The 14692-nt window shown below is 51.4% G+C and overlaps 1 protein-coding gene across 2 annotated transcripts in view; it reads right to left on the reverse strand.

The window, feature by feature from the left end:
• Positions 1-1319: 1319 nt before the first annotated feature.
• LOC142303768 (neuronal acetylcholine receptor subunit beta-4-like) overlaps positions 1320-14692 on the reverse strand; it is a 151549-nt gene continuing 138176 nt past the window's right edge. For both annotated transcript variants that reach the window (XM_075345468.1, XM_075345469.1), the window contains one exon: positions 1320-1646. In XM_075345468.1, coding sequence (XP_075201583.1) covers positions 1506-1646 — 141 coding nt within the window. In that variant the 3' untranslated portion in view covers positions 1320-1505. The remainder of the gene's footprint in view (positions 1647-14692) is intronic.

Below are 14692 nucleotides of genomic sequence, written 5' to 3' on the forward strand. Positions count from 1 at the left end.
CTTAGAAAGGAGGCGGTTCGCCGGCCCTAGAGACATCGCAGGGAAGGTAAGTTCATGTGATGGGTGTAAGCGATGTTGTGCGCCACGGGCGCCGATTTGCCCGTGACACACAACAGATGGGGGCGGGTACGCTCGCTAGCGATATCGCAGCGTGTAAAGTACCCTTTAGACCATGCTCATAGCAGAATCTAACAGGCCACCCTCATTACATGACCTCAAGGTACCATTGCTATGATCAACACCCACTATTACGAATGGGAAATCCTGTAAAAGGGGTCTTTACACCTTCTTTTAACCATTTAAATACTGCTGTTGTGATTGACAGCGGTATTCATGCTTTTATTCTGCCCCAATTGAATACAAAACCGGTCGTGACCGATGCTGATGGATATCTTCTGACATATACAGCTGTAAACGGTTGGATTCTCGCCAGTGGGGGGCGTTATTCACTTATTCCTTCCCTCCGTTTTAATGCGTATTGCTAGTCATTAAGGGGTTGACCTGCCACTCCATCAAAGATAGACGGTTTTCTTTTTATTCTTTTTCTGTTTCCCACCTGAGTACTTTGTTGTTTTATTCTGTTTATCTTATTTTGAAATCCACTATATCGTTTCAGAGATTTGGGTTGTTTTTTTTCATGTTCCCAAGATGCCAATTTTATAGTCTATAAGGCCCCGTCACACACAGAGATAAATCTTTGGCAGATCTGTGGTTGCGGTGAAATCATGGACACATTGTTCCACTTGTACACAGCCACAAACCTGGCACTGAGTGTCCACAATTTCACTGCAACCACAGATCTGCCACAGATTTATCTCTGTGTGTGACAGGGCCTTTACACTAGGGCACTGCTTACAGGATTCACCAAGGGCATGTCTTTAAGGTGCTCTACATTATTACACTGTGAGCTACGCCCCCTTGGTAAAGACCATAAAAATTAGCAGATTGGGTACAATAATTAAAAAGATCCATATTTCTGGAAGCATAGGGCAGATTTAAAAACAAAAACAAAAAAAAAAAAACATATTTAGGGTATCGAAAGTGACAAAAATAATCAATACATCTTTTACAATTGATAATTTGTCAATATCTTATATAATTTGTTATAAGCCAGCTATATATCAGCTTTATAAAATCATCTTTGTTTAAATTAAACCAAGTCTAAGCCTGAAGACATTGTCCCTTTAAACGGAAAGTCAACTATATAGCGCATGTCCTGAAAAAAGGCTCATCTATATCTGGCAGACTCTTACCACTTGAAATTTCTGACAAAAGAATACAGAAGAAAGAAATGATTAATTATTTAAAAATATATACTATTCATGTAAAAAAAAAAATCTTTATTGGATATAAACGCAAAGTAAGTCTGACATTCCAAAGTGAGTTATATGAGAAATGAGCTTATGATTTCCATTAATGTACTCATAAAAAAAATCATGTTATCCTTTGGACTCCAGCAAGGATATAAATTAGGAAGCATTGTCATTATTGAAGTGTTCCGCCCTCTAGTGGCTGCCGGTTGGTGCCTGGTTATGTAGAAGTGGCTGCATGAAAAGTCCAACTGTTCCTACAACGCAAACAATGATGAAAATCCATAGAAAGAGTCTGTCCACAACCATGGCAACATACTTCCAATCTTCTATAATCTGTAAGCAAATACATATGTGGATTAATATCAAATCTGTGAGCTGTACTGAATGTAATAGATTCTGCATATTATTTTTATCTACCCTTCTTCCAAGAGCCATAACTTTTTATTTTTCCATCAATCTTGCTATATTAGGCCCTGTGCGCACACTGCATTTTTACCCGCGGTTTGCGCGCTGCGCAAATTTCTTGAGAAATGCTTGTGATCTTTCTGCAGACAGTTCCCAGCAAAACCTATGGGGAAAAAAAAAATAGCTCTGCGCACACTGCGTTTTTTTCTCAAGAAAATTCTTTGAGCAGAATTTCTTGAGAAAATTTCTTGAGAAAATGTGCATGTCACTTCTTTTCCGCAGGTACCTGCGGTATTTCACTCCATTCACTGTAATGTAATTGCGAAATACCGGGGGTATACCGCAGGTAGCAAATGATGTGCAGTATACCCTCGGTATAGCTGCGATTTACCTGCGGTAATGCTCATCACTGCTTGCAGTTTTGCAGGAAGTGATGTCATTAGGACAGAAGAGGAAGCGGAGCAGAGTAAACACACACGTCACACTCCCTGGACGCCGCACAGAAACACTTCCGTGTGACCTCCGGCGGGTGCCCGTGCAGTCTGTGTCCCGCTCCAGCCCCACGGCTGCCCGCACTGCAGTGTCAGTGTCTGCCCACAGTGTCAGCAGCTTGTCATGCTGCAGTGCTGGCAGCCGCGGGGATGGCGAGCGCTGCTGTCAGGAGGTTAGATGAGATCATTACCTGCTGTGACGATCTCCTGCCTCCTGATGTCAGCGCTGTCACTGCCATCTATGCCCGTCTCGCGGGCGGCCCAAGACTGTCACTAGCGGTGACGTCACGGGCTCTCGCGATACTGCTGAGAACGCGGCGGGCATAGAAATCAGTGACAGCGCTGATGTCAGCAGTGCAGGAGATCATCACTGCAGGTAATGATCTCATCTAACCTCCTGAAGTCAGCGCTCATCATCCCCTGCAGTGACCTGGGCTGACCTATTGATGTTAGCTCAGGTCACTGCATTGCTCTCCCAGCCAATGGGGAACATTCTGTTCACCTTGGGACCCCCTTATTGGATTACGTCGGACATGGAATTGATTGTTCTTTTCAATAAATTGGTGAAAGAGGGAATGTTTTGGGGACTGTTTTTTCAATAAAACTTTTTTGTTGTCTATTTTTTATTTCTTACTGACTGTGTTGGTGATGTCGGGTATCTGATAGACGCGTGACATCATTAATCCCAGGGCTTGATGCCAGGTGACATTACACATCTGGCATCAACCCCATATATTAATATACTATTAATTATAGTAATTGACATGTCAATTGTTTTTGCCATTTGGGTTTTGCCCTGCAAAGCTGAGTTTTTGACCAAAGTTCTGCAACAAAAAGGCTGCAGTTTGAACTGCATAGTGCGGTCTAGAAAACCAAAATCCCATAGACTTTGCTTGAAAAGCAGAACACAACCATTTTGGTATTAAGGCTATGTGCCCACGGTGCGTTTTTTCATGCTTTTCTGTAGCGTTTTCAACTGCACCTTTTTAGTGCCCAAATGGCTGCGTTTTGATTTCCCAGCAAAGTCTATGGGAAATAGGGTTTTCGTGTGCCCACCATGCATTTGAAAACGCTGCATTTAATTTGCATATTTTGTGGCAAAAACCATGCATTTAAAAAAACAGCATATCAATTGTTTTTGCCATTTGAGGTGCGTTTAGATAACATAGAAGTCAATGAGAAACAGGGAGTAACCAAGAAACATCAAAATTCCAGCGTTTTACCTGCTTTTTAGGTGCAGAAAACATGCGTTTTGGACTACTAAAACGCATGCTTTTTGCACATCAAAATAATGATTTCATATGTCCCTTTACACACACACATAGTCCGACAATTTATTTAAAGAAAATTATCATTTTATTGCTATATTTCCGTTTTTTATTAATTAACCGCTATAATTCTATTAAATCTTGCTAATTTCTTTTTTTTCATACAAATATTTATGTGCCCCTTTTTTTTCTCTTTTTTCATTTGGTTTGACTGTAGTAACTTTATTGATCAGTGTCTTGATGTTCAAAACGCATGTGTCAAAAAGCATTTGAAAAAGCATTCAAAAAGCGCTAAAAACGCATCAAATACGCAGCAAATACGCATGCGTTTTCAGCGCTAAAGTTCTGCAAAAGGCAACTTTGGCTAATTCAATTAAGGACAAAACGTGCATTTAGAACTACAAGTAGGGAAAAGCAACGTGGACACATAGCCTAAACGCTGCAGTTGAAAAAGCAGCAAAAAAGCAAAGTGCGGTCGCACCCTAATTGTTTTTTATTTCATAGATCTGGCATTTCTGAATGCGGTGATACCAAATATGTGTATATTTTTATTTTTAATTTTCATTGGGGAAAAAGGGGGTGATTTGAACTTTTAGTTTTTTTAAATTTTTTCATATTTGTTAAAACTTTTTTTTACATTTTTTATTGATTTTCCTAGTCCCCCTATGGGACTTTATCACTACACAGTCTGATCACTTGTGCATTTCTGCTGATCAGAACAGCATCGGTCTAATCAGCAGACATGCAGCATTCCTGAGAGTGTCTGCGCTGTTGGCTCTCACAGGTAATACATCATGGTAAAGTCAGGGGTCATTTGCTGACACCACGCTACCATGGCAACACCATGGCACCTCATGATCACATCACGGGGCCGCCGATAGAAGCAGGGAATGGCACAATCTTTGCCACTGCCATTTAAATTGCGCTGTGAGATTGGATCAGCAGACATGTGCGTGGATTACCGCGGGTTCACCACCAGAGCCCGGGGTTACCAGGGGGACACGAACTAAGATGTATATATACGTCCAAGGTCGTGAAGCGGTTAAGCGCTTAGTCTCCACTGTTGGTCTAAAGCCCGCTTCACACGCTACAATATATCTTACGATGTGTCGGCGGGGTCACGTCGTAAGTGACGCACACCTGGCATCGTAAGGTACATTGTAGTGTGTGACAGGTATGTGCGATTGCGATTGAACGTTAAAACGTTCATCGCATACACGTCGTTGAATCCTGACGAATTGCCCGTCTGGTTGTTCAATGTTCCCGAGGCAGCACACATCGCAGTGTGTGACACCCCGGGAACATTGAACAGATCTTACCTGCCTCCCGCGGCTCCAGCCGACAATGCGGAAGGAAGGAGGGGGGCGGGATGTTTTCGTCCCGCTCATCTCCGCCCCTCCGCTTCTATTGGCCGGCTGCCGCGTGACGTCGCTGTGACGCCGAACGTCCCGCCCACTCCAGAAAGTGGACGTTCGCCGCCCACAGCGAGGTCGTATGGACGGGTAAGTATCTGTGACGGGGGTTAATCGTTTGTGCGGCACGTTCAACAAATTGAACGTGCCACACATACGATGGAGGCGTTGCAAATCGCATATGATATCGTATGCGAAATTGCAACGTGTAAAGCAGCCTTAAGTGTCTGTTATTGACTGAACTGCTGATGTCACGTAGACAGCACTGCAGCAAATCAGCAAGCTCAGCAGCTTTGAGAAACTAGTGCTGTCAATTTGTGCAGGGCCACTGAGATCAGTTATTGGATGCAGTGCTACTGATGTCACATCACTGCTACAGATAATAAGAGACGCTGGGAGCAGCAGTGGAGACTCAGCATTACAGATAATAAGAGACACTGGGAGCAGCAGTGGAGACTCAGCACTACAGATGATAAGAGACACTGGGAGCAGCAGTGGAGACTCAGCATTACAGATGATAAGAGACACTGGGAGCAGCAGTGGAGACTGAGCATTACAGATAATAAAAAAACACTGGGAGCAGCAGTGGAGACTCAAAACTACAGATAATAAGAGACACTGGGAGCAGCAGTAGAGACTCAGCATTACAGATAATAAGAGACACTGGGAGCAGCAGTGGAGACTCAGCACTACAGATAATAAGAGATACTGGGAGCAGCAGTGGAGACTCAGCATTACAGATAATGAGAGACACTGGGAGCAGCAGTGGAGACTCAGCACTACAGATAATAAGAGACACTGGGAGCAGCAGTGGAGACTCAGCACTACAGATAATAAGAGACTGGGAGCAGCAGTGGAGACTCAGCACTACAGATAATAAGAGACACTGGGATCAGCAGTGGAGACTCAAAACTACAGATAATAAGAGACACTGGGAGCAGCAGTGGAGACTCAGCACTACAGATAATAAGAGACACTGGGAGCAGCAGTGGAGACTCAGCACTACAGATAATAAGAGACACTGGGAGCAGCAGTGGAGACTCCGCACTACAGATAATAAGAGACACTGGGAGCAGCAGTGGAGACTCAGCATTACAGATGATAAGAGACACTGGGAGCAGCAGTGGAGACTCAGCACTACAGATAATAAGAGATACTGGGAGCAGCAGTGGAGACTCAGCATTACAGATAATAAGAGACGCTGGGAGCAGCAGTGGAGACTCAGCACTACAGATAATAAGAGACACTGGGGGCAGCAGTGGAGACTCAGCATTACAGATGATAAGAGACACTGGGAGCAGCAGTGGAGACTCAGCATTACAGCTAATAAGAGACGCTGGGAGCAGCAGAGGAGACTCAGCACTACAGATAATAAGAGACACTGGGAGCAGCAGTGGAGACTCAGCATTACAGATAATAAGAGACACTGGGAGCAGCAGTGGAGACTCAGCATTACAGATAATAAGAGACACTGGGAGCAGCAGTGGAGACTCAGCATTACAGATAATAAGAGACACTGGGAGCAGCAGTGGAGACTCAGCATTACAGATAATAAGAGACACTGGGAGCAGCAGTGGAGACTCAGCACTACAGATAATAAGAGACACTGGGAGCAGCAGTGGAGACTCAGCATTACAGATGATAAGAGACACTGGGAGCAGCAGTGGAGACTCAGCATTACAGCTAATAAGAGACGCTGGGAGCAGCAGAGGAGACTCAGCACTACAGATAATAAGAGACACTGGGAGCAGCAGTGAAGACTCAGCATTACAGATAATAAGAGACACTGGGAGCAGCAGTGGAGACTCAGCATTACAGATAATAAGAGACACTGGGAGCAGCAGTGGAGACTCAGCATTACAGATAATAAGAGACACTGGGAGCAGCAGTGGAGACTCAGCATTACAGATAATAAGAGACACTGGGAGCAGCAGTGGAGACTCAGCATTACAGATAATAAGAGACACTGGGAGCAGCAGTGGAGACTCAGCACTACAGATAATAAGAGACACTGGGAGCAGCAGTGGAGACTCAGCATTACAGATAATGAGAGACACTGGGAGCAGCAGTGGAGACTCAGCGCTACAGATAATAAGAGACACTGGGAGCAGCAGTGGAGACTCAGCGCTACAGATAATAAGAGACACTGGGAGCAGCAGTGGAGACTCAGCACTACAGATAATAAGAGACACTGGGAGCAGCAGTGGAGACTCAGCACTACAGATAATAAGAGACACTGAGAGCAGCAGTGGAGACTCAGCACTACAGATAATAAGAGACACTGGGAGCAGCAGTGGAGACTCAGCATTACAGATAATAAGAGACACTGGGAGCAGCAGTGGAGACTCAGCACTACAGATAATAAGAGACACTGGGAGCAGCAGTGGAGTCTCAGCATTACAGATAATAAGAGACACTGGGAGCAGCAGTGGAGACTCAGCACTACAGATAATAAGAGACACTGGGAGCAGCAGTGGAGACTCAGCACTACAGATAATAAGAGACACTGGGATCAGCAGTGGAGACTCAGCGCTACAGATAATAAGAGACACTGGGAGCAGCAGTGGAGACTCAGCGCTACAGATAATAAGAGACACTGGGAGCAGCAGTGGAGACTCAGCACTACAGATAATAAGAGACACTGGGAGCAGCAGTGGAGACTCAGCACTACAGATAATAAGAGACACTGAGAGCAGCAGTGGAGACTCAGCACTACAGATAATAAGAGACACTGGGAGCAGCAGTGGAGACTCAGCACTACAGATAATAAGAGACACTGGGAGCAGCAGTGGAGACTCAGCATTACAGATAATAAGAGACACTGGGAGCAGCAGTGGAGACTCAGCGCTACAGATAATAAGAGACACTGGGAGCAGCAGTGGAGACTCAGCACTACAGATAATAAGAGACACTGGGAGCAGCAGTGGAGACTCAGCATTACAGATAATAAGAGACACTGGAAGCAGCAGTGGAGACTCAGCACTACAGATAATAAGAGACACTGGAAGCAGCAGTGGAGACTCAGCGCTACAGATAATAAGAGACACTGGGAGCAGCAGTGGAGACTCAGCATTACAGATGATAAGAGACACTGGGAGCAGCAGTGGAGACTCAGCACTACAGATAATAAGAGACACTGGGAGCAGCAGTGGAGACTCAGCGCTACAGATAATAAGAGACACTGGGAGCAGCAGTGGAGACTCAGCACTACAGATAATAAGAGACACTGGGAGCAGCAGTGGAGACTCAGCATTACAGATAATAAGAGACGCTGGGAGCAGCAGTGGAGACTCAGCACTACAGATAATAAGAGACGCTGGGAGCAGCAGTGGAGACTCAGCACTACAGATAATAAGAGACACTGGGAGCAGCAGTGGAGACCAGCACTACAGATAATAAGAGACACTGGGAGCAGCAGTGGAGACTCAGCATTACAGATAATAAGAGACGCTGGGAGCAGCAGTGGAGACTCAGCACTACAGATAATAAGAGACGCTGGGAGCAGCAGTGGAGACTCAGCACTACAGATAATAAGAGACACTGGGAGCAGCAGTGGAGACCAGCACTACAGATAATAAGAGACACTGGGAGCAGCAGTGGAGACTCAGTGTGTCGCCCTGGGCAAGCCAGGGGACACAGGACACAACACCACCACACCCCACACTCCAGGTAGGCACATCTGCTAACCAGAAATCCTTGTTGCCTTCCTCCAAGAGTCTGTTGATGCACACCAGGGGGTGAGCCAGGCGGTTGGCTCCGCCCACCAAGGAGCTCACAACTCTGGAGGCAGGAAGTTACCAGGCAGAAAGCTCAGGGAGGAGGAAGTGGAAGGAGTGAGTTAAGCCCAGGGAGGGCAAGTGTAAACAACGAAGTGAAAGAGGAGTAGAAAAGGAGGAAAGCAAGTGAGGTGGCAAGAGGAAAGGAAAGCCTGAGAGCCCAGCTGTGTGTAGGGCTAGAACAGCAAGGTCAGCGACGGCGGTGACTGTCCGGAGGGGGACCGTTTGGAAGTTCCTGGAAGGACCCCGTTGGCTGTGTGCCCGGTGGTCTGGAGCAGTGTTCCGAAGGACAGTCAGCACCAGGGCAGGGGCCTCTCGGACCCCGGCAAGGCTAGGAGTCACCAAATTTGCCGAATCCGTCAGTGAAGGGGACGTAGATCCCCCAGCAACCAAGTCCCGATTGACGGCAACAGCCCGACCATTACAGGGGAGACACCGCCACCGCCAGGGCACCAGTTTCCCCAGGGCCAGCGCCTGCGGGCAAAGTGTAGAGCTCCTCCGGCCCAGATTGCAGTCGGGGAGCGGGTAACCGGAGGGAATCCACCGCTACCATCAGTCAACACAGGTGCAAGGAAGAGGGACCTCACCGTCACCTACCGGGAGTGCAGGTGCAGCCGTCTGTGGGACCGTCCTACCAGCCGTTTGGTTTACCGTACAAACTGTGTCCAAGCCTCAGGCTGAGTGAGTACCACAGTGCCGCAAGGCACAGCGCTGCCCCCCCCCGCGTCCCTGCGCCCTCCAGGCCCTACACTTCACATCTCTTCACTGGGCCCCGGGATCACCAACCCCTACCCACGGAGGGGCAACACAACACCCGGCTGCTCCGCATCACCATCCCCGGGACCCCCACACCGAGCAGCGGTGGTGCAATCACCACAACCGTGGGTGGCGTCACGAACTATAACAATCCCCACACCCAACAAACAACCCCCTTTCACTCACGGGCGAGGAGTGTCGCTCGAGAAACCCCGGGATCCGGCCTACGGCTCGAGCCACCAGGAGCAGCTGCCGGACCCGAGCAGAAGGGGTGAGCGCGGTGTGCTGACACCCTCCTCCCCGCCCGCGACAACTTGGCGTCACGAACAGGATCTTACCGCTCTGCCGTCTGGTAGAGGTTGGCCTTGTTACCGCCGGAGGTATCCGGCAGAAAAATTTCAGAAGCCGCCATCTTTGGCGCGAAAAGTTCCCGCTCGAGCGTCTTCTCGAGCAGTAGAGGCGCGAAGGCCAAAACCCCGCCCCGAGAGAGGAGGGGCCGGAAAGAGCTAAGGGGGACGCGATGGCGGCCGGCCGCATGTAGCTGCGGCTATACAAGCAGAGACGCCAGGACTCTGCAAACTGACTGGGTTCCTGGAAGGCACGATTGCCAAGATGCAAGATCTAACCCGCAACGAGGAAGCCCCCGCGCCCGGCACGGCGACGTGGTTGAGGGACCGGACCGTCCCGCTGAGTAACCGTCTGCAGGCCCAGATGCAACTCCTCCTGGAGGAGTGGGAGACCGACATGGCGGACGTAGTGGTTGCTATGTGGAGACGCGAGGCAGAAGAGGATTTGGAGGAGCGGGTAAGCGACCCACGCCCCTGTATTCCTGAAGGATCGGCCGCTGCGGCTGAGGGGCCCGGCCGGCTTCCGCTCACCCTGCCTCTCTCCCCGCTATCCGTAATAGCGGCTGCCGCCCCGCCATTAGGCCCGCTACCTGCCCAACCGGTAGCGATACCCTGCCCGGCCGCTCCGGCGGACCAGCCGGCTGCAGACGTCCAGGACGGCCCTGAAATGCACCAAGGGGAACCGCTAGAACCACGGCCCCTTAACAGCGTGGTGCCTGAAGTCCCAGTAGAGACTGTGCCAGACCCTGAGCCCGGGACTGTGGCTTGGATGAAGGCCCGGGTGATACAATTCCACCAACGCCAGCAGGATCAGATCTTTCGGATGCTGGAGCAGTGGACCAACGAGGTGGAGGAGCTGATTACAACTGTCCCGATGGGCGAAAGGGGAATAGATGTAGCAGAACCGACTGGTGACCCACGTCCCTATGTCCTCCCAGGACCGGCCGCTGCGGCTGAGGGGCCCGGCCTAGTCTCGGCCTATGCATCGCCCTTGCCGTCACTGATGGGGCACCTCAACATAAGCTCACCTACTCTACTGTTCCATGCTACTGCAGATGGGGATGAAGTGTTGGATGCTGGAGACCAGGAGGCTGCGGCAGCTGGCGGCAACCCGCCTGACGCAGAAACAAGAACTGACGACTCCTGCCCCAGCTCCGGGCCCGCTGTTGCGGCTGAAGGAGCAATTGAGCGTTCCCGCTATGTGGGGGACCCTGTGGTTTATCATACTCCGAGTACCGGTGGAAATGGGTACCGGGTACCTCTGTCACAGCAGGCATGTCAGTGCATGTTTGAGGTGCTGGTGGCAGAGGATGGGTCCACCTTAGTAGAGGAACTGGAGTAGGGCAATGGAGGCCCGCAGCACCGTCCCCGTTGGGACCACCTGTCTGTTTAAAAAAGTTTGAAAGTTTGCCCAAAGTTGAAAGATGATGAAAAATGATTATCCGAGTTTTCACCTGATTCACCGTGTGATTTGCAACCGGCTGGAGCCGGCACCGTTGTCCCCGTGGGGACCGTTTAAAGTTTAAAAATGCATGGGAACTAGCCATGGACAAGCCCGTGAACTCTGCAGGGCAACCACAAACGTTAGTGGCTTGTAAATATGTTGGGTACCGTTACCGTTTCCGCATGCCGCCTCCGGAGAGGCAGGAGGGAGGGAGGGCCCTGAGCAGAGCAGGCCAGGGCCCAGCCACCAAAGGAACCGGTGGCTACCCTCTGGAGGGAAGGACAGATCCCGCTCGGGTACCGTGTGCTGGACTGTGGATCAAGGGGTGCTGCCTGGGTTTTAGGGGCAGCATCAGGGCCAGGTTACTTGGGTGGGAGAGAGCGGAAACCGTGACCGTATACCGTTGAAACGTTAAAAGTAAATGTGCCTCCCGTCTTGGGAAGAGTTTATTAAAAATGTATTGATGTTATGTTTAACCCTGTTATCCCCTTTTTACAGAAAAATAAAACCGGTGTAGGACGGCAGCCCGCGGACGGTCTGCATTTTGCTAAGGGGGAATGTGTCGCCCTGGGCAAGCCAGGGGACACAGGACACAACACCACCACACCCCACACTCCAGGTAGGCACATCTGCTAACCAGAAATCCTTGTTGCCTTCCTCCAAGAGTCTGTTGATGCACACCAGGGGGTGGGCCAGGCGGTTGGCTCCGCCCACCAAGGAGCTCACAACTCTGGAGGCAGGAAGTTACCAGGCAGAAAGCTCAGGGAGGAGGAAGTGGAAGGAGTGAGTTAAGCCCAGGGAGGGCAAGTGTAAACAACGAAGTGAAAGAGGAGTAGAAAAGGAGGAAAGCAAGTGAGGTGGCAAGAGGAAAGGAAAGCCTGAGAGCCCAGCTGTGTGTAGGGCTAGAACAGCAAGGTCAGCGACGGCGGTGACTGTCCGGAGGGGGACCGTTTGGAAGTTCCTGGAAGGACCCCGTTGGCTGTGTGCCCGGTGGTCTGGAGCAGTGTTCCGAAGGACAGTCAGCACCAGGGCAGGGGCCTCTCGGACCCCGGCAAGGCTAGGAGTCGCCAAATTTGCCGAATCAGTCAGTGAAGGGGACGTAGATCCCCCAGCAACCAAGTCCCGATTGACGGCAACAGCCCGACCATTACAGGGGAGACACCGCCACCGCCAGGGCACCAGTTTCCCCAGGGCCAGCGCCTGCGGGCAAAGTGTAGAGCTCCTCCGGCCCAGATTGCAGTCGGGGAGCGGGTAACCGGAGGGAATCCACCGCTACCATCAGTCAACACAGGTGCAAGGAAGAGGGACCTCACTGTCACCTACCGGGAGTGCAGGTGCAGCCGTCTGTGGGACCGTCCTACCAGCCGTTTGGTTTACCGTACAAACTGTGTCCAAGTCTCAGGCTGAGTGAGTACCACAGTGCCGCAAGGCACAGCGCTGCCCCCCCCGCGTCCCTGCGCCCTCCAGGCCCTACACTTCACATCTCTTCACTGGGCCCCGGGATCACCAACCCCTACCCACGGAGGGGCAACACAACACCCGGCTGCTCCGCATCACCATCCCCGGGACCCCCACACCGAGCAGCGGTGGTGCAATCACCACAACCGTGGGTGGCGTCACGAACTATAACAATCCCCACACCCAACAAACAACCCCCTTTCACTCACGGGCGAGGAGTGTCGCTCGAGAAACCCCGGGATCCGGCCTACGGCTCGAGCCACCAGGAGCAGCTGCCGGACCCGAGCAGAAGGGGTGAGCGCGGTGTGCTGACACCCTCCTCCCCGCCCGCGACAACTTGGCGTCACGAACAGGATCTTACCGCTCTGCCGTCTGGTAGAGGTTGGCCTTGTTACCGCCGGAGGTATCCGGCAGAAAAATTTCAGAAGCCGCCATCTTTGGCGCGAAAAGTTCCCGCTCGAGCGTCTTCTCGAGCAGTAGAGGCGCGAAGGCCAAAACCCCGCCCCGAGAGAGGAGGGGCCGGAAAGAGCTAAGGGGGACGCGATGGCGGCCGGCCGCATGTAGCTGCGGCTATACAAGCAGAGACGCCAGGACTCTGCAAACTGACTGGGTTCCTGGAAGGCACGATTGCCAAGATGCAAGATCTAACCCGCAACGAGGAAGCCCCCGCGCCCGGCACGGCGACGTGGTTGAGGGACCGGACCGTCCCGCTGAGTAATCATCTGCAGGCCCAGATGCAACTCCTCCTGGAGGAGTGGGAGACCGACATGGCGGACGTAGTGGCTGCTATGTGGAGACGCGAGGCAGAAGAGGATTTGGAGGAGCGGGTAAGCGACCCACGCCCCTGTATTCCTGAAGGATCGGCCGCTGCGGCTGAGGGGCCCGGCCGGCTTCCGCTCACCCTGCCTCTCTCCCCGCTATCCGTAATAGCGGCTGCCGCCCCGCCATTAGGCCCGCTACCTGCCCAACCGGTAGCGATACCCTGCCCGGCCGCTCCGGCGGACCAGCCGGCTGCAGACGTCCAGGACGGCCCTGAAATGCACCAAGGGGAACCACTAGAACCACGGCCCCTTAACAGCGTGGTGCCTGAAGTCCCAGTAGAGACTGTGCCAGACCCTGAGCCCGGGACTGTGGCTTGGATGAAGGCCCGGGTGATACAATTCCACCAACGCCAGCAGGATCAGATCTTTCGGATGCTGGAGCAGTGGACCAACGAGGTGGAGGAGCTGATTACAACTGTCCCGATGGGCGAAAGGGGAATAGATGTAGCAGAACCGACTGGTGACCCACGTCCCTATGTCCTCCCAGGACCGGCCGCTGCGGCTGAGGGGCCCGGCCTAGTCTCGGCCTATGCATCGCCCTTGCCGTCACTGATGGGGCACCTCAACATAAGCTCACCTACTCTACTGTTCCATGCTACTGCAGATGGGGATGAAGTGTTGGATGCTGGAGACCAGGAGGCTGCGGCAGCTGGCGGCAACCCGCCTGACGCAGAAACAAGAACTGACGACTCCTGCCCCAGCTCCGGGCCCGCTGTTGCGGCTGAAGGAGCAATTGAGCGTTCCCGCTATGTGGGGGACCCTGTGGTTTATCATACTCCGAGTACCGGTGGAAATGGGTACCGGGTACCTCTGTCACAGCAGGCATGTCAGTGCATGTTTGAGGTGCTGGTGGCAGAGGATGGGTCCACCTTAGTAGAGGAACTGGAGTAGGGCAATGGAGGCCCGCAGCACCGTCCCCGTTGGGACCACCTGTCTGTTTAAAAAAGTTTGAAAGTTTGCCCAAAGTTGAAAGATGATGAAAAATGATTATCCGAGTTTTCACCTGATTCACCGTGTGATTTGCAACCGGCTGGAGCCGGCACCGTTGTCCCCGTGGGGACCGTTTAAAGTTTAAAAATGCATGGGAACTAGCCATGGACAAGCCCGTGAACTCTGCAGGGCAACCACAAACGTTAGTGGCTTGTAAATATGTTGGGTACCGTTACCGTTTCCGCATGCCGCCTCCGGAGAGGCAGGAGGG

The sequence above is a fragment of the Anomaloglossus baeobatrachus genome, chromosome 4, assembly GCF_048569485.1.
Source record: "Anomaloglossus baeobatrachus isolate aAnoBae1 chromosome 4, aAnoBae1.hap1, whole genome shotgun sequence".
Classification (NCBI taxonomy): domain Eukaryota; kingdom Metazoa; phylum Chordata; class Amphibia; order Anura; family Aromobatidae; genus Anomaloglossus; species Anomaloglossus baeobatrachus.